The sequence below is a fragment of the Danio rerio genome, chromosome 16, assembly GCF_052040795.2.
Source record: "Danio rerio strain M-AB ecotype USA chromosome 16, GRCz13ab, whole genome shotgun sequence".
NCBI classification, from domain to species: Eukaryota; Metazoa; Chordata; class Actinopteri; order Cypriniformes; family Danionidae; genus Danio; species Danio rerio.
In genome coordinates, this window is record NC_141036.1 from 13,094,269 (window position 1) to 13,115,950 (window position 21,682).

The 21,682-nt window shown below is 38.7% G+C and overlaps 1 protein-coding gene across 4 annotated transcripts; it reads right to left on the bottom strand.

Moving 5' to 3' along the window:
- Positions 1 to 3,539: 3,539 nt before the first annotated feature.
- On the bottom strand, positions 3,540 to 21,032 carry isoc2 (isochorismatase domain containing 2). Of its 4 annotated transcripts, XM_087285654.1 has the most exons (8): positions 20,992 to 21,032; positions 20,684 to 20,795; positions 18,157 to 18,281; positions 16,702 to 16,758; positions 14,476 to 14,688; positions 14,330 to 14,400; positions 6,595 to 6,712; positions 5,121 to 5,268 (listed from the first exon to the last, which is right to left on the bottom strand). In XM_087285654.1, coding segments are annotated over exons 2-8 (651 nt in total). In that variant the 5' UTR covers positions 20,685 to 20,795; positions 20,992 to 21,032; the 3' UTR covers positions 5,121 to 5,202.
- Positions 21,033 to 21,682: the final 650 nt, after the last annotated feature.

The window sequence follows — 21,682 nt, forward strand, 5'->3', positions numbered from 1 at the left end:
CACAGGGAAGCCTCCCGATCGGCCAATCCGGGCCTGCTGCTGCGTAAAAACTTGCTGGATAAGTTGGCAGTTCCTTCTGCTCTAGCGACCCGGGATTAATAAAGGGACTAAGCCAACAAGAAAATGAACGAATGAATAAATAGTTTGTTTTTTTTATTGTTGTTATTCGTCACAGGGTTACGATAAACCCTTATGTCCAGTAGGGGGCAGGAATGCACTTTTAAAATGGGTTTGCCTGTCTCTAATAAATAGGCTAATGCACCAAAATGCTAGATGCCAGCTGCTGTACAAATATAAGTAGTTATTAAACAGAAAAGAAGCTGTGTTTTATGTATGTGCTGATGAGCAAAGTTTGATTTAAATCCTACACAGCGCCTCATACAAAATAAGATACTTTGAAGAAAATTGAAAACCTGTAGCGTTGGCATTCTAGGAAAACGTATTACTGTGCAAGTCAATGGTTACAGGTTTTCCGACTTTCTTCAAATACATTATTTTGTGTCAAAAAGTTCTAGGAAAGTAAAGGGTGAGTAAACGACAAAATTACTATCCTGTTAATACCATCGCCGCAGTGGCGCAGTAGGTAGTGCTTTCGCCTCACAGCAAGAAGGACGCTGGTTCGAGCCTCGGCTGGGTCAGTTGGTGTTTCTGGTACCAAAATGTCAACATCAGGACCTCCAGTTTTCGAACATTGCAGAGCGGTGGTGATGCAGCTTGAACCAGCTTTTCTTTTTCTTTTCTATTGAACATTAAATGTTTGATTGGGTTTATGTCAGTGGAATTTGGAGGCCAAGCCATAAACAGAAAAATCATCTGCATAGGTTTAACCTTTGTTGGTGATTTTTGCATGGTGCATAATGCTGTTGCCATCAGTTGGTGCACAAAATTCAAACATCTGACAGCTGCCAGATAGTGTGTTGTTGATAAAAGGGCTTAAGGTGTCCAAAGAAAACATTGCCCATAGCATAAAAAAATGGTTGTGTCACTAAACAGTGTATGCCTCTTTTGATAATAAGTGCATCTGTGCTTCACCATTGGCATAATGGACCAGGAATCTTGATTTGTCAGATCAGGGCACTTTACAGTAATCAAAGTTGATAATCTTGTGCCTATTTCTTGAATTGTTCCCAACATTTTGTATGGTTTGTTTCCATACACCTTGTCAAGATTCAAAGTTGCTCCAGATCCTATACCTCACTTGTTGGCAATGGTTTACTGTTACCACAAGAACTCAACTGTACCCAGGAGTACACATCGCTGAGGATTTGACATGGACTGCTCACACAGACGCAGTGCTGTGGAAGGCACAAAGCTTTTCTTCCTCAGGTGTCTCAGAAGGTTTGGAATGAGCCCCCACATCCTCCGCTAGTTCCACACCTGCACTTTGGAGAGCATCCTGGCTGGCTGTATCACCACCAGGTATGGAAACAGCACCAGTAGCAATCGCAAAGGCCTACATAGGATTGTGCAAACTGCTGGACGCTTAGTAGGAGGTGACCTTCCCTCAATCCAGCACATCTACACCAGGTGCATGAGGAAAGCCAAGAGAATCATCAGCGACTCCAGCCACTCAAGCCTTAGACTTTTCTCTCTGCTACCCTCAGGCAGACGGTTCCGCAGCATCTGGTCACGCAACTAGCTGACTGAAGGAAAGCTTCTTCCCTCAGACTATCAGGCTGATGAACACTTAACACACCCCACATAAACTCTTCCATATCCCTCACTGCACACCATCAATATGTAGCATGCACTGCACTTTAACCAACCCATACTTAAAACAATACTGGCTACAACTATGTGTACACCAATACATTGTACATATCACTGTCTACATCTGCCAATTTTACATTATCCTGTTTTTCTGGGAGTATGTTGTTATACGTTGTAGTATTTTGCACTGTCTGTATTTTGCATTGTCATTGTATTTGTACCGTCTGTATTTTGCACTGTCTGGAACCAGCAACTAAGCTTTTCACTCATCACAGCACACGTGCTGCTGATGATGTGACAATAAAAGTGATTTGATTTGATCATCGCTACTGCATCTTTTACGCATAAGTCATTGATAGTCTGTATACTGAGACACATTGCCCTGGTCACCACTGTTGCAGCTGCTGGTGATTTGTTGCACTGTGGTTTTGCAGTCACTGCGAACAACGCTCAAACACTAAGTCAGTACAGTGTTTGAGCTTCCAGCTGGTAAATAAACTGCTTTGAGGACTGAACCAGTCACAGTTTGTTTGCAGGGGAAAACCAAAAAGTTTTATTCATTTGTTTAGTGATACATCACTTTAAAAGAGGTGCAAGTTAACATGAACTAATATTAATGTATAAATGATTTACATTCGTTAGTTAACATGAAAAAACAACAAAAAAATATTTTTTTTAAATTAATTTTTATATTTATTTTTCTTAGTTCATCATTCCATTATTATATACATCATGGAATGATATATATTATATATATATTTCTGCCAACCCGACTCTACACCATAACTTTTCAATCCAGATGGATGGGGCAACCATTACTGCATCCAAAATGGTGAAAAGCCTTGGAGTAACGATTGATGACCAACTAAACTTCTTTGACCACATTTCTAGAACTGCTTAATCGTGCAGATTCGCACTCTATAACATCAGAAAGATCTGACCCTTCTTATCGGAACATGCAGCTCAACTCGTTGTTCAAGCTCTTGTTCTCTCCAAACTGGACTACTGCAACTCTCTGCTAGCGGGGCTTCCAGCTAACTCTATCAAGCCTCTTCAGCTGCTCCAGAATGCAGCAGCACGAGTGGTCTTTAATGAACCTAAAAGAGCACATGTCATTCCACTGCTCATCCGTTTGCACTGGTTGCCAGTTTCTGCTCGCATCAAATTCAAAGCTCTGATGTTTGCTTACAAAGCAATTTCTGGCTGCGCCCCTTCTTATCTGCTCTCACTTCTGCAGATCTATGTACCCTCCAGAAACTTACGTTCTGTGAATGAACGTCGCCTCCTGGTTCCATCCCAAAGAGGGAAGAAATCACTTTCCCGTACGCTCGCATTCAATCTGCCCAGTTGGTGGAATGAACTGCCTAACTGCATCAGAATGGCAGAGTCACTCGGTTTTCAAGAAACGACTAAAAACTCAACTATTTAGTCTCCACTTCACTTCCTAATCTGCAATTGCCTCTCTAGATATACTACTAACTGTACTCAAAAAAAAAAAAAAAGACTATTACTTTCCTTCTTAGACTTTACAGACCTGAAACTTGCCTATAGCACTTATTCATTGTTGCTTTTATAGTTGTGTAAATTGCTTCCTTGTCCTCATTTGTAAGTCGCTTTGGATAAAAGCGTCTGCTAAATGACTAAATGTAAATGTAAATATACATAAAATTATACCTGTCATTATTATTTATTAGATATAAATTTATTTTAACCTAAGATTACTAAACACAGTAATAAATATTTTGTAATTTAACTTAATCACTTTTATTTTTATAGCACTTTATACAATGCAGATTTTTATCAAATAGAAAACAGGTAATAATCTAAAATCAGATATGAAGCTTTATTTGTGTGAAACAGGTTTGGTATATTAAGCACATTCAGTTCTGCGGAGTTTGTTCTAGTTCAAATGATGATTCGGTTCAGTTCAATATCATTGTTGAAGGATATGATTTGCTGTAGGGTAACTCTACTGAGCCTATTTTAATTTCATGCATTAGCTAACATTATTGAGATCTTAGTGTAACCACAAATGCTGTAAAATACCAACTGATAGTTATGATACTCAATTAACCTAATTTTATTCTTACCAACAGACGAATTACCAACCTACGTCTGATGGGTTTCCGGTTGCAAAAAGAGACCGCTGGCAATAGTAAACATGCCGTGTTGTGCAGTAGGATGCCAAATTTGAAAGTCCAAAAATGGAAAACTTAACATTTACCATATACCACACTGTTTTTAATGTCAACTGCAGATGTCTTTGGCTAAAAGGGAGCTAAATAGGGTAACAACCTAATTAAAAATGCTGGACTCTGCAGTTCTCATCTTATATCAGGTCAGTTCACGCTATGCTGAATCAAACACATTACTCGTTTTTGATTGCAACAATGATTTCAGCATAAACAGTTACATATGGTTAATTAAACTGCGGACACTAAATGCTAAGAATGAAACTTGAAAGTGTAAGTTATTAAGGTAAAGTTGGTTTTATATTTACACATTCATTCAGTGACAACCTGGACACACTCCCTATATTGTTTACCAAGGCACTTTGAATATTCGGTCTGAAATAACCTGCAAGTGTGACTTGAAAGCAACATTAACACTTTATTTGACTGTGAACAATGTTGTACTTTGATAGTTATTGGCTGCTAATATGATTTCGCTATTTAGAGTTTGCAAATAATACTTTTAAGAAATTATATTATTAAGGAGAAAGTCAGAATTTGCGAATTTAAAACTAACTTTACCTTTATATGTAAGTTCACATACCCTGCCTTAAGTAAAGGTGTAGTTTGCTGTCAGAATGCAATAGTTTTGCTTGTTAATGATTACCCAGCCTTGTGTAACGTTAGCTCCGTCTTCTTTCCTAGTCTTTGGTTAGGCACAACCTCGGTTTTTAGCACTGCATAGTGAACACTATTTCTTGCACATGACCACACATCTTGTTAAAATACTTGGAGCTTCAATGGGATTGTATATTTAGGGCTGTATGCTTGTTTATTTCATCTTATCCAATATTCATTGTGAGGATGGACCTGTCAGACTAACGCCGCTCACTTTAACGGTAATTTTGCCGAATCACTGTGCTTATAACTGGGTGACAAGCTGTTATAATACGCTGAAAGAATTATGTAAATAATATATATGATATGTAATCAATATACTTAATTTCTAAGACAACAACAAACTCTGTACCTCATCGGATGTCATTCCCCTGCTGTAAATGCTAGCATTCCCATTTTTTTCTGCCACCTCCTTGTACGCGCATCCTGAATGTTTACAAACATGTTAATTATTCTATAACTGTTCTTCTGACACATATATATTTTTTTGCATTTGTTTTATTTGAACATTTGAATTATCTGTGTTTCTTTGAAAGGATGTGAGGATCTCACATGAGTTCATCAGGTTGACACAACAGTGTGTGTTGATTTTTAGTAATTTCTGTAATTATGTCTGCAGGGTGTGGTCTGTGTTTGACTGGCCCTATAGAGAGCTGAAGAAGGCCAGCAGGCCTGTATCAGGGGAGGGGTGAGCCAAGAGTTTCTGGATCTGCATGCAAAAAAAACATGAAAGAGGACAGGTCAGAACATGAAGAGAACAATAGCCTTAACACAAATTTAATCCCAAACAACACAGAATCCTCTGCTATTCCTCATATAGGCTGTCATTCAGACACAAACCAACCTGCAATGACAATCAGATCTAAGAAAAGGTGTTACAAAAAGGCGTAGTTCTCTAAAAGCTCCAAAAAAGCTCCTTCTTTTCTCAGAACAGAACAGAACGCTATTATTTTTTTCCTGAACATTTAAAAGGAAACTGGAATAAGGGCTGTCAAATGTACAAAATGCAACTTTGTTATAACTTTAATTATTTAATAGCTTTATATTTAATTCTTCTTAGGACAACAGCAGTTGATTTTTATATGATTTTTTTAAATATGAAAAGTAAAAGACCCTCATTGGTAACTGTTTATTTAGCAAGGAAATCACTTACTCGTTAAATTTGTAATGATAACTAATAATAAATCAAGAGTGCAAGCAGGTAAAAATAACAAACATACTAGTTTTATCTCTATTATACACTCCAGCAGTAACTCTTGTTACAGTCCATCAGTAAAAATAACTGACAAATGGAACCTGTGTTAATGGTTAAGCTATTTAATAACCATTTCCTTTTGTTTTCATATTTATGCAGCTACTAGACATACATCAGGACACATGAACATTTAACATTTATTGAAATAACAAGAAAATGTAATTAAAAAATAGGAATGAGCATATAACACTGACAAGGAAACAAAATGATGATGTTTTAATGTGTAAAATAATAAAATCATACAGTGCTCAGCATAATTGAGTACACCTCTTTTTGAAAATGAATATTTATATCCATTTCTCAATGACTACAGGCAATGCATTTTGGTGCATTAAAACAAAACAGATTTATTAACCAGATATATTTATTATAGTTTTATTTTAGTCACTAAACATATTTAGAAATTGAAAGCTAATACAATTAAATTAAAGCAAAATATTGCAAAAATAATTATAACCTTTTTAATAATTATAACGTTTTTTTGCTTCTCTTGATTTTTCCTCTTTATTAAATTTGTATTTATTATTTTTCTATAACATATAAATTTGGGTGTACTAGTTTTTGGACCATTATCGTAGGTTATTTTGTTAGATAAGCTCCAGATTTGGCTTCAGTACTGACTAATCTAATGTATATGCTCAAATGCAACATTGTATAGCTTCCTATTAAAAATATTATTTGATTATTATTATTAATTATTATTTAAAAGGTAGATTTGTGAGGGGTGTACTTATATATGCTGAGCACTGTAACTAACAGACAGGTTAACAGGTACAGTACCTCTTTAAAGTTGGGGTGCTTGGCATCCTGCACTAGTTGCAGTAAAACTCCCTCTGTAGTGTTGAGAAACACCCCACTCTGCCTCAACCGTGACAGTGCAAAAAGACGATCTGTTTGACTTAAAAAATCCAACAAGATACATTTTTAAAACCCTGACAATCACTTAAACAACTAACCTACAGGGAAAATCAACCAACTTTGACAAATGATGATATATAGGTAAGCAAACATTGTAAAATTCCTCTTATATAAAATGCTTATAGGTGCCATTCATCTTTTATCTTGAGGTTGTGTTTGAAAAGATGTGGGTGTGAGTCAATAATGCTAGGCAGAAGTCTGGTGTTTACACTGACTTAAAACTATTTTTCAGACTTTATCATCAATGTGAATACATCTATATGATTTAGTTTTAGATTCATTAATTTATAAAGCACTTTCAAAACAGCATGGCGCTACGGAGACCCGGAAAAGATGTGATGGTGGGGAGAAAAAGAGTGGAAGAAATAAAACCTGGGTGGGAGAAAAAAAAATGGGAGGGAGAAAAAAAACAAAGTGATAAGAAAATATATTTTTTTGTATGACATGTCTTTATTAAGTTTTTTTTTTTTTCAAAGTTTTACAATAATTCAAACCCCAACACCCAAAACTTACCCCAGACAGGCTTAGGATTTTTATTTGAAATAATAATATTTATTAAAAATAATTTTAAATAAAAGTAATATTAAAATTAATTTATTCATTAAAATAAACAAAAATTGTAATCAAGCACCAATTCACATTACACAACTTCCAAAGATTTTTTCAAGTTTAAAAACACCTCCCAGATATCACAAAATTCAGAGGATTTTTTTCCTTATTATATATATGAGCTTTTCAAGAACCAAACATGCTATTAGGTTTCTCAACCAAAGTCCAATTGGAGGGCGATTAACATTTTTCCAACTAAAGCAATACAACGCCTATATTAAACATAAATCAATCAATTTTCTTTCTTTAGTAGGCAAAGCACAACTGTCTTCATACACAGTTAATATACATAATCCAGGACATAAAACAATTAAAAAGGAAATAAATTGTGAAATATATTAAGTCACCTCCACCCAAAATTTCTGTACCTCCTCACACTCCCACACACGATGAAAAAATGTGCCCTTTATCTTCTTGCATTTAAAACAAAGATCAGGGATTTTAGGATTGAATTTATTTAATCTTACAGGAGTAATATAAGTTCTCATTATCCAATTATATTGTAGCAATCTCAAACCGGAGTTTAATGTTTTTGTTTGTGCATTTCAAACAAATTATATTCAAGTCCTCTACTAGAATATCCATTTTTGTATCTTAGATCAATGCTGAACTTTTATTTTCAGAGTTTTCTTTTTGATTTTCTCTTAATATGTTATATAATTGTGTCATTCTTCATTTGATGGAACAATCTTGTTCTTTAAGAGTTTCCAATAACGACCTGGGAGCTGTGTTGAGTTTTTTTTAAATGTGCAACAAAATTATTTTTAAGTTTTTTAATTCACTTGCAAAAATGCTTTGCGTTGTCGCACAAAGATGTTTTGCGAAGGAATGCAAAGATGTATTTAAGTTCGCTCGCAAAAGAACGCCCTTCATATGCAACCAATTCAAAATAAGTCAGGGGTCTCCAAACTTGGTCCTGGAGGGCCGGTGTCCTGCCGAGTATAGCTCCAACTTGCTTCAACACACCTGCCAGGAAGTTTCTAGTATACCTCGCAAGAGCTTGATTAGATGATTCAGGTGTGTTTGATTAGGGTTGGTGCTAAACTCTCCAGAACACCGGCCTTCCAGGACCGAGTGTGCACACCCCTGGAATAAGTGAATATATGTATACATGCCGACTGACGGACAAGCTCCGTATGATCTGATCCCAGATCATCTTCTGTACACCCTATTTAAACAGGAGCGAAACATTGTGTTTCAGATTTATTTAAACAGACAAGTGCACTTAATAAAATGTTAAATATATTATAATATATTGAACACAACTAATCTTCTCTTAAATAAGCCCAAACAGTTAGTAAAGTAATCGAATGCTTTCATCATAGATCTCTTAAAGTGACACCTCTGTTATCAAACAAAACAAAATGAGAGATTCATTTGCTGCTTAACACTTGTTTTATAACAGACGTATCACTTGAAACGGCGAGTAAAGAAGCTGATCTGGGATCAGTTTATCATACAGAGTCCGTCCCTCAGCCAGCGCTTACACATGCATTCGCTGATTCAGAGGTTGCATATGAAAGGCGATGATCAACGCACAGCTTTAATGGAAAGAAAGTGAAAGCAGACATTTTAATATTAATTTCAGCGTGCTTTCAAGATTAAAAATATATGAGAATCATGGGAAAATACTTAATGATAGGATGATAGCGGGATAGAATGGTAAAATATGGAAGATTCCCAGCAAAAATGGGAGGGTTGACATGTATAAGGTGAACAGGAAGTGTTTGTGGAAAAACATCTTTGCGAGATAATGCAAAACATCTTTGCGAGGGAACGCAAAAACTTACAAATATATATTTTCCTATCACTGTTCATTTCTCCAATTCATTTTTTTTCTTTTCTCTACTAAAGAGGAAATTTTTGATCCAGAAATATAAATATCAAGAGACTGCTCAATATAGCATGGGCTGACAAATTAAAACAGATATGAATCAATAGTTGTTAAAAGCTGAGGAAAACTAGCTTTATGAAGAGAATTGAGAACGTTCGAGGTTACTAAAGTAACCCTTCGTTCCCCGAGGAGGGGAACGGAAGCACTATAAGTGGATTTGATTGTAAAATCCACGCATTGGGAGGTTCGGTTCAGAAGCTACTCGTCTGAAAGAGTATTGAACGGGCCAATTAAGAATGAATTGGCAGCGCAAGCCTGCGCAGGTGAGCGGCATAAGCAATCAACTGAGTATATAAGCTCACCTGGCGCCAGCAGACGCTATCCTTTTTAAGCTGAAGAGACTTTCAACAGCTAAGGGACAGTCATTATGGCGACGGAGTATAGTGCTTCCGTTCCCCTCCTCGGGGAATGAAGGGTTACTTTAGTAACCTCGAACGTTCCCCTTCGGGGGGAACTTCAGCACTATAAGTGGATTTGATTGTAAAATCCACGCATTGGGAGCCCATTGAAAGCGCCATAATGACTGCACCTTACCAACACCCCCGATGAGGAGATAGTCAAGCAAGCGTGACGCACCCACATCATGGGGGGCGCGGTCCTCCAACGTGTCCCTGGCCCTAATTTATCCTACTTCAACAGAAGTTTTACGGATTATATATATTTTTTTGGGAAGTCGTGAGCATCTAGATAATTCTAGGAAATACGACAGTACGTTGGGAAGCGTGCAATCCCGATAGGGAGGACGCTGCGGAGGCCATCCGTTACCCAAGGGGGGATAGATGGCAGAATTTACATATGGACTAGCCCTAAAAGGGGGAGTACGCATAGCAAAAGAGTGGTTAGCGGGGAGGGAAGACACGGGTCCGCCCAGGGGGGGACTTAACCGTGGCTGAATAAGCATATGGGATCGCCTAGTGGGGACCACGCATAGCAGGCACCTTTACCCAAAACGCGGGCTGACCAGCGGGCAGACCTACAACGTAGTGGGCCAGCAAGTGACTCCTCCGCTGAGTCAGTGCTGGGGGCCACGGAGGAATCTGCAGGGCTCACCTGACGGGGAACTTTACTGACAGATAAAAAGGCGCACGTATCTCCGTGTTAGGGAAAATGGCGCAGCAAGCGTGTTTCAACACCCTACCGAATTGTTTCCTCAATCACCAAGGGTTACCTAATACCCTTGAGGAAACCGGCTCCACTCGCAGATTGTAAAACCTTGCAAATGTGTTGGGTGTCACCCAGCCCGCAGCTCTACAGATGTCTGTTAGAGGGGCGCCGCGTGCGTGCGCTCGAGAGGATGCGAAGCTCCGAGTGGAGTGCGCACGCGCTCTCGGGGGACGCGGCTCATCTCGGCTCTGATAGTGAAAGAAGGCATCCACAATCTAGTGGGAACTTATTTCGGTACGGCACTTCCCTGCTGCCGACCGCTATAACAGACGAAGAGCTGCTCAGATGATCTAAACTCTGAGTGCGGTCCGGATAATACGCAAAACGCGAACTGGACAATAAATAAGGGCTGGGTCTGCCTCCTCCGAGGGCAGCGCTTGCAGGCTCACTACCTCGTATTAAAACGGAGTGGTAGGAACCTTGGGCACATATCGCGGGCGGGGTCTCATACGTGAGAGAAGCCAGCCCAATTACAGGCACGAGTCACTGACCGAAAAATGCCTCCGGGTCCCCGACCCTCTGATCGATATCAACGCGACCAGCAGAGCTGTCTTCAGGGACAGAAATATACTGAGTCGAGGATCGAAGGGATCTGACGCGGCTTGTGTAGCGAGGGCGAGATCCTAAGAGGGCATGAGAGGGGGCGGGGTGGATTAATTCGCTTAACGCCCCTGAGGAACCGGATGATGAGGTTATGCGTTCCCACGGTGCTGCCAGCCACCGCGTTATGAGAGCGGAGATGGCAGCCACGTAACCTTGAGTGTGGAGGGCGACAGCCTGCTCTCCAGCTTCTCTCGGCGTAAAGAAAGCACAACGCTGATCTGGCAAATTACGGGGGTCTTCTCAGCGAGAGACACACCATTCAGTGAATAGACTTCACGTCAGGGCATAGGCGCGCTCGGGGAGGGGGCTCTAGCCCGAGTGACGGTATTAGCCACCGCAATCGGAGGTTACCTAAGTCTTCCTCGCGTCTAAAAATCCCAAAGATCGGCGAGGGTGCCAGGTGGTGCCCTGTCCCTGAGAGAGTAGGTGCTCTCTCGAAGGGACTGCCAGGGGAGGGCTATCGCGAGGGAGAGCTCTGACATCCAGGTCCGGTTGAGCCAGAGGGGCGCAACCAGCAACCTGTTCCTCGTCCTCCCTGACCATGCACAGTAACTGCGCGAGCAGGCTCACTGGGGGAAACGCGTATTGCGCGTGCCCCGAGGCCAGCTGTAAGCCAGTGCATCCGTGCCGAGAGCGCTCGGTCAGGGAAAGAACAACTGGCAATGAGCGATCTCGGGGGAAGCAACAGATCGATCTGGGCTTCCCCGAATCGCGCCCATATCAGCTGAACAGACTCGGGGTGGAGTCTCCATGCTCCAGGACGCAAGGCTGCCGTGAGAGCGCATCGGCTGCACGGTTGAGCTTGCCTGAATATGAATGGCGTGCAGCGATTTCAGCCGCGGATGACTCCAGAGGAGCAGACGGCGGGCGAGCTGAGACATGCGGCGAGAGCGCATACCCCCTATACGGCTGATATACGCCACCGCCGCCGTACTGTCCGTCCTGACCAGCACGTGTTGCCGCTCAGAGCGCTTAGAGGAGCGGGAGGTCCGCGGGCCCGTGGGCGACGGATTATCTCTCGCTGAAACCCTCAGATCTGCCCGAGTGCCCGCTGCAGAGCAGGGGACAACTGGGGTGGTTCGCCCTTTTGCAAAGGCTAACCGCGATCTTGCGCAACAGTCATGGCATCGCAATGACGACATGAACTGCCCGCGAGCAGCGCATTAACATGCTGGACCCCCAGACATGTAACGCAGTGCCCGCGCCCATCATCCGAGGACAGGAAACCACCGCATCCAGAAACGCACAGTCGGAGCGCCGTCCTGATAAGGACGTGCTGCACGACTGTGTTGCTCTTTCTGTGAAGTTTGCAACTTTATACGCACCGCTCTGGAGGACCGGACCCAAAGAACGCCAGGCAAGGGAGAAACCCAGCTCGACCGTCTGCCACTGCGTGTACACACTCTGGACCGGGAGAATGCTCTCGTTCGCTCAGAATCGCTGGTCACAGCAGGAGGAACCCTCATCGACTCGATCAGAAAGTCTCTGAAGCGAAAAGGATAGCGTCTGCTGGCGCCAGGTGAGCTTATATACTCAGTTGATTGCTTATGCCGCTCACCTGCGCAGGCTTGCGCTGCCAATTCATTCTTAATTGGCCCGTTCAATACTCTTTCAGACGAGTAGCTTCTGAACCGAACCTCCCAATGCGTGGATTTTACAATCAAATCCACTTATAGTGCTGAAGTTCCCCCCGAAGGGGAACTGGTCAAGGGGGGCCATTCTTTCCTTCAGCTTAGTCCCTGATTTATCAGGGGTTGTCACAGTGAAATTAACTAGGCCCTTCCAGCCACCACCCAGCACCCTAACACCTATACACTCTGGCTGCGTCCGAAACCACCCACTACTCAGTAGGTACTGCATTTCAATTTAAACTTACTACTCGGCCGTTAGAAAAATACGTTCTATACAGTATGAATGTGAAAAGTATGAATGGAATTCGGACGTACTACATCTGCCATTTTGTCATGGTCACGTGACCTACCTGCGTCAGTTGCGTCGCTTTACTTCCATTCATGAATTCGCTCGCGGGGCATCATGGGATAGCGCAGCATGCATGGGATGCGCACTCCGGAATCTCGCCGGAAGTAGTAAGTCATCCGGGTACTTCTCGCATACTGATTTTCGAATTCTATGAATTCGGACATACTACTCGGCTCGCATACTGATTTTGGCGTACTATATAGTATGGAAGTATGCGGTTTCGGACGCAGCCTCTCTTATTCACACACAAACTCAAGGGGGCCATTTTAAAGTTGCAATTCAGCCTTGTATGAGGAATTTCAGTAAGTTAATCCTACAAGATCTTAAACTTTTGACAGAATCTGCTGACATTTTTTTACATTTATGCACAGGATTTGTTAAAAAATGCAAATTTATGCAAAATGATTTTAAGAGTATAGTAACAAACATTAGATAACATATATCAACTTTTCAACTATTATTTAAGGTTTACAGTGCAAATCCATTTAGATTCACTTGTTTGATAAACCAAACAAGCTTCTCATATAATATAGTTACCTTAAGACATAAAATATTATTTTACTAACTATATTGTAAATAAATCATACAAACATTTGCATATTAGTAGAGTCAGACGGAATCTGCAGACTTTTGCATCTTTTGCTATTTCTGCACAGAATTTTGTAAAAATAAATCTGTGGATTAATGTGGAATGATTTTGGAAGTATCGTTACTAAAAACGTAATATGTAAAATAAATAAAAAATACCTTTTTAATGTTTACAATTCAAATCTAATTAGATCCACCTATTTGGTAAACACAGCAAGTTTCTCATATAATATAAATACTAAAAGAAAGTAAATATTGTTTTACAAACTGTATTTTGAATAAACCATACATTTTCATATCAGTCAATAATATTACTGAAATTAATTAAAAAACCGAATAGTATAAATTAACACACATTTACACATGTAAATAAATAGACTTAATGATAGGCTAAAAATCTGCGGAAAATTGCAAATTATTGTGCACACAGATTCCGTGTGGGCCTGCATATTAATATTATCAATAATATTACTAAAACTATTGTATAAAAACTAAATAAATAAATATTTACAGACATTTACATAAGTAAATAGATCGACTCAATGATGGCCTAATAAAGATTTCTGCGTGCACAAATTCCATGTGCACATAGGGATGGAGAAGATCAGGTATTTTGAAACCAAATTGTTTGATATTGTAAATAATGCAATTGTAAAAAAAGTTGAACTCAATCCTGAAATGGACTAGTAGCCAATGGAGAAAATGTAGAATAGGAGTTGGAATATTCCATTTTAAACATTTTAAAAAAGACAATCATACCTTCTAGAGGACACAGCGTCAGCTACAATATGAACCTCCATTCCTCTCTCCAGGAGATCATAGGCTGTGCACTACAGTACAACAAGAACCATAAACATTTGGCTATGTGTGAGTGTGCACCAGAATAAATATCAACTGGGCATTACCGCAATGCATGCTTGAGCCTCGATGCCACACAGTATGACTTGCTGAGGGTCTCCCATGCTCTTGAGTGAGCTCTGCACGCTCTCTGTCATCATAGAGAAACTGGTCTTTGTGTGAGGCTTCAGGCCCTCTGCTCCCAGCTCAGGAACAGTGGGGCCTAGACCCTTGGGGTACTGCTCGGTTAAAATCTGAGGGATGTTTAAGATTCGACATGCCTGGAAGAAAACATAATTAATGTTACATTTAATCATTTAGCAGACACTTTTATCAAAACAAAGTAAATTACTAAATAAAGTACAAAGAAATTCTAAAAGTCCAAAGTCCGAGTTAGTTTGATGCAGTGCACTTAGCAGGGATTGAACACCCATATTAATATAAACAGAGACATCCCAGCACCCTGAAAAAACTTATTTCAGGGTGACGATTTGTGCTAAAGGTACTTTAAATTAAGGCGTATAGCATTTTTACAATGTAGATTGTGTCAAAGCAGCTTAATATTTACAGTTCTAGTAAATTGAAACTGTGTCAATCCAGTTTTCACAGTTGAAGTTCAGTTCAGTTTCGTTTAAATGTCACTGCTGAAAGTCCAAACACTGAAGAGAAAATCCATCAATGCACAGCTCCACAATTCCCAAACCAAGCTAGCCAGTGGCGAGGAACAAACTTCACGATTTGATTAGAGTGAAGGAAATAAAACCTTGAGAGAAACCAGGCCTCTGAAAGTGGGATGCCCAAGAACAATTACAGATAAACAAAAAACAATAAAGTTATACATAAAAGAATTAATTGGATATCCTTCTAGTTTTTCTTACTTAAGGGTCACACTTGAGTTAGACTAAAAACAACTAAAAACAACAATTGAAATTAGACTGAATTAGACTAAAAACAATAACATAAAAACAAAAACAATAATGACGGTGAACTCAAAACAAAATACAATGTTGTAAAATACAATGCCAACTATTCCAGCATATGTTTTACGCAGCGGATGCCCTTCCAGCCACAACCCAGAACTGGGAAACACCCATACACTCTCACATTCACACACTACGGCCAATTTAGTTCATCCAATTCACATATAGCTCATGTCTTTGGACTGTTGGGGAAACCGGTGACCTAGGAAAAAAACCATGTGAACACAAGAAGAACATGCAAACTCCACACAGAAATGCCAACTGGCCCAGTCGAGACTTGAACCAGCGACCTTCTTAATGTGAGGTGACAGTGCTTACCACTGAGCCACTCTGCTGCCCCTGCTACACAATAATGAAAATTTAAATGAATCTAAATTAATAATTTATATGCAAATAATTTATAGCATAAATGTAGACCAATCATAACAACTATATATGTATATATATAAAATAATTATAAATATGCGAAGATATATATTATATAAGAAGACAAGTGTAAATCATTTCTCTAGTCATTTTTTTATGTCTGTGTTGTCAAATGACTAAAAGAAAAAGTTTCATACCACTAAAATGTAAAAAAAATACAATAAAATCAATATATAAAACAGTATTAAAAATTCAAAATATATGTTTTTTTAAGACTGCAAGAGGGATAATGAAAATTACTAAAACAGTGGTCAACAAACATGATGCAGTCTTGAGGGCACATTTAAAGGTGCCCTACTATGCCTCTTTGTAATACTGATATGTAATACAAGTGTCAAGTGTCCCCACAATGTGCCGTTACAGTTTCAGTTCAAAATACCTCATGGATCATTTATTATGCTGCAATTTGTGGTGGCTGAGAGAGCGCAAATCCACTACAAGTTAAAAACACATGTATATAGAAAAACATTAACAGAGAAAATATTATCATCTGTTCCAATCTGACAACACATACACAATCATGCTTTAAATAGTGCAAACCACAAAGGAAATTTATTAGGGACCCAAAAGGTGACAAACACAGCTGCTTCCTGTTTAGAATAAGTGGTTGATTTAATCTTAATTGTGAAATTTGTCATAATATTATTGCTAAAATATACAAACAATAAGGAACTGTATGACCAGGCTGTTAAAATAAACAAATAAAGGTTGCTTTCTTTATTTGTTAGCATTTTTCTATTTGTATGTTTTAACTTAAATAACAACGTGAGCTCTCTCAGCCACCGTAGTAAATGGGCGTTTTGTGTGAATAAATAAAGTTAACTAAAACGAAATAAAATAAAAATAAAAAACAAATAGGTGACAAGAAAAAAATATATGTTTGCATACATGTATGCTTTTTTCCATGCAGAAATGTGTCTCTTTATTGCAAACGAGCTGCTGCTCCTTGCCCCCATCCACAAAGTTCAGTCACATGTGTAAATTAGATGCAAAGAGAAAGCAAACACACAGAATGGATTTTTCAGTGTACTCAGTACTAGTCTTGCACAATACCAAAATGTTCACTTCAATTGACCTTATTCTAAAATGCGGAAGTGCGTCTGTTTTGCGTCTGCGATTGATTTAGAACTTCTGATTCAGTCGCCTATGCGAGAAATGACTAGAAATAATAAACAGCAGAAAACGGTTAAACTACTTGCTCTACAACCAAATGTTTGCATGACTATACTGACCAAGTAGTATATTAAGAAAATATCAGTTTGCAACATCAAACAGCAAAACGAGCAGTTTTTAATGTCTAAAAATGAATGGAAGTGAATGAGACCGGAAGGCTCGAGCCAAAAAGATCCAAATGGCTGCGCCCGCTCGTCGGCGAAAAATAAGATAAACACGATACCTAAATTAAATATCATGATACTGATACTAAATCAATACTACACAATATTTTTTTATTTCAAAATATTATTTATTAATAAACACTCTGTGTTTGCTGCCAGCTGAAACAAAGCAGAACCATTTTTAAAAATAGTAAAACAAATATAGAAATAAAAACTAATTTTGTCAGCAATCCAGCCGAGTTGTTTCAACATAAATAAAATAGTTGCAGCTTTGTTTGAAAGAAAATAGACAAAACTGCACATAACTTTTTTGGTCTGGTTCTCAAAGAGCCTGGAGATGTTGCTTGGTCCTTACTGTTCATGACACAGTGATCCTGTCATATTCATATATAATTACATGTTTAGATACTAATATGGGGGTCAATGACAGGACATGCATTTTAAGCTGTCCATGATGTCATCTACTAATAAAAATTGGTATTTGTTAAAGAGATACACGTTCATGTTGTTCCTTTGACTAGATGTTATTACAGCATCCCATTGCTTTGGATGATGGTTACAAGAATCTACTGACATTTTTGCATTGTGATGTAACAGCCAGAGTTAAGTTTGACCGTACTGATATGAGAATATATCTCAGCATATCACATGTGACATGATTTACACACAATCTCATAAAAATGGTGTGAGAGGACAACACTCAACAGCTCAACACACACTCAGTTTGGCGTAAAAGAACTGCACGGCCCCCACACTGCCCACTATTAATGAGCACTCGCAACTACAGCTGTCAAAAAGTACTAAAAAATGCAGATTCGTTTTGAAAGCCAGGAAATCACAATCATTTTTAGAATCGGTGTATCATGCAACAGTGCTCACTACTCTGCAAACACAGTAAACAAATAATATAAAGTGAATTTTGCAAAATATGTCTTCTTTAATACATGACCAACTACATTTTAATGAAAATTGCAGAAGTTCTGAAAAACTGAGGTAAGTGTTGTACCTGTAACAATCTTGCAGCATTGCTCACAACGTTTGTAAACTGGAAAATAGTGGGTCTGAACTTCTCCTGCATGTCACACAGCAGCAGCACAGAGCCTTTGGTGGACAGTCTACCAATTCCTGCCACTGAGGAAACAAGCAGATAATCATGTCACATGTTAATTTTAAACACTATTGTGTGTTTGTGGGTGTATTTAAAGTAGTTGTCAATCATGAAACTTCCTTGCGGTCCACAATTAGTCTTAAAATAGTTTCAGCCAAAAGATTGTAAACATGATGATCTGATAATGTTTTTGAGGATACCACCTATGCTCACCAAGGTTGCATTTATTTGTGATTTATCAGTAATTTATTTGCTTAGATGTACATAAAGCCAGAAAAGTGTGAAATTATTCATTCGTTTATTTTCTTTTTGGCTTAGTCCCTTTATTAATCTGGGGTCGCCACAGCGGAATGAACCGCAAACTTATCCAGCAAATGTTTTACACAGCGAATGCCCTTCCAGCTGCAACCTCCCCTGGAAACATCCACACACACACTCATTCACACACACAAACACACACTCATACACAACGGACAATTTAGCTTACCCAATTCAAATGTACCGCATGTCTTTGGACAATGGGGGAAACCGGATTACCCAGAGGAAACCCACATGAACATTTGGAGAACATGCAAACTCAACACAGAAACGCCAACTGACCCAGCCGAGGCTCGAACCAGCGACCTTCTTGCTGTGAGGCGACAGCACTACCTACTGCGTCGACCATGTGAAATTATTGTTTATAGTTATTTTAATATTAAATACCTATTTTCTATAGTAATATATTATAAAACTGATTATTTATGTGAATTAAAAGGGCCATGAAACCCCTATGTCTTAGCAGGGTGTTTACACAACTCTATTTTGGAAAAAGTTAAGAAAAAGTCCAGCTTTGCTTAGTTGAGAGTGACAAGTGGCGAAAGAGGGAAAGGATTGAATGAAAAGGGGAGTTCATTACGTGCACTAAATCTACAACACAAATACAGATCAGGAGAGATAGACAGTGATTTAGAGAGCAGCATTTACAGCGGATCTGAGAGCTGTAAGGAATTGAAGGATTTTCGGTCCAAAATATTGTAGTGATATTACTGTAAACTTAGTAACTAAATCATTTTGACTAAGGTATGTCTTCAAAAACTAAAAGAATACTGCTGACGATACTATCTAACTTTGCCATCTGGAGAAACATAAACAACGAACATTGATCGCACATTTGCCTAATCTGTAGGGACAGGACATTCAACGCAAACTGGAACAGTGTCTTTTTTAAAAAGAACACGAGTGGCAAATCTGAATTTCCAGACGCGAAAAGCTCTCAGGTAAAAAATGTTTCTATATTTTCATCTCGTGTTAGCAGACCACTGTAATCCACAACAAATGTGAGTCCACACACGAGCTGTGCTCTCATCGCAGGAAAAATGGAAACAAAACCATTGTTGTGGCACATTTATAAATGCAACACTGCCGACCTATGTCTCCGAACAATTCTTCTTCTACTACTTGCTTGAATTACCGTTAGCAACACAACGTGGCATCTCTTTGAACATTGTAACAGGTAAAAACAGTCTTTGAAGCTATATCATGCATATTAATGAAGTTGCATCTCATTTCATATAGAGTGCACGGATTGGTTCGAACCAAGTCTTTCTCATGAAGTAATGAACAGATGTGCTGAAAACCCAATAACGTTACTTGTTGAGGGATTACCACGATTTCCACGCTGGAATATACACAGTGATATCATCGCCGTGACGTAGCTACAAAATTTAACTAGAAGAACGAATTTGTTCTAAACAACGCAAAAACAAGATTTTCACTTTTAGTGTCCTACTAGTGTTTTAGTGACGTGGGACATATATATGACTGTCAACATCTCAAAAAATGTGTTTTGTGACCCTTTAAAGTCTCACAGTCCATCAGAAGCCTATTTTATTTAACAGAAGTTTGGAGTAGTGACTGCTGATCATTTTACTTTATCTTTTAAAATATATTCACATAGAAAAAAAAAATTAAATGAAAATAATACAAAATATCAAAGTTTGTTGTAAACTTTTGCTCAAATAATTGCAGCCTTAGTAACATTAAGTAACATTCTTTCAAAGGCTTATTGAAGTCTTAATAATAGGACAATTATTTTTATTAAAACACTAAAAATTATCAAGTACAACATTAAAAATACATAAAATACATAAAAAATTACACAACATAATAATTTTTTTAACGTTACCACCACACCACTGCTATTACACATTTATGAGACTAATCTGTTGTAAGTGTCTGACTGCCCTTTAAACTTTAATAAAACATACAACTAAGTCACCTTAGTTTTGAAGAACAGTCTAACAAATGAAAGTATAAAGACATGCAGTGATGATATCCTGGATATTACAAGCTAATTTATTTCTCCTCGCTTGCACACAAATTGAAAAAATCATGACTGTATAAGGAGTTCATTGACATTCAAAGACCAACGAGCAGTACTTACTGTTTGCAGTGCAGTATGGAGGACTCTTAGACCGCAGAGATCAAGTAAAGACAGACAGTGTTTATGTATGTGTCCACCCACTGATCTTATTGGTAAAACTGGTGTTGGAACTCTGGTAAAAGTTATATGGTAACGTTAATGAGTAAACCAAGCACGACAATAAAATCATGACTGACATAAAAACGCAGATACAAATTAAGATACTGCTTATTTTAAAACGCGTATTTTAACACATACGAGCTAGGTGAGCCATTGACATTTTTTACAAAAAATACAGCACAATTTTTTCGCTGTTACAGTGCACAAACCTTCAGATAGTTCAATGTCGAATGATTCATTTTTTGAAATGAACGAATCTTTCTTACCGTTTCGTTCGTATTGTGATTGACTGTAAAACTGGCCAATGGCGTTCGAGTAAATTCCGTGAAGAAGCATTTCATTGGATAGAGTTTCTTGAGAATGAGTACGCCCTCTTCTTTGAACGAGTCGGTGTTTAGAGTCATTTCGTTTGAGAACGAACGAAGTACGCATGGACTGAGATATGTACTCGTTTGCCCCTATTTTATACAGTCATTCGTTTGCCCATAATAACCCTAACTACCACAGAAGAATACTGTACACATGTCTGCATATTCTACTGAATCCATCAGAAGTATCAGCGAAAATGATTAATTAAATCAGGAACAAACTTAAAGGAATATTCTCCCCGAAATTACTTGGTGTTACAGGTAGATGAGGTGATTTTCTTTTCTACACCAGAAGAACATATAAGGATTTTTTTAGATCTGAAAATGGGGTCCTTTGTAATTCATAATGCAAGAGAGGCACTTGAGATTATAAAGCCTATGTGTGGCTCTTATGATACACTGAGGTCGAATGCAGCCTCTGCAAGCTGGACTTTATTTCCCTGACATGGAAGAGTGTCTGCTCATCCACAATATCAGACAGCTATATTCATGTATAATATGTCTTTAAGATGTTTAACTTAACAATGCTTGA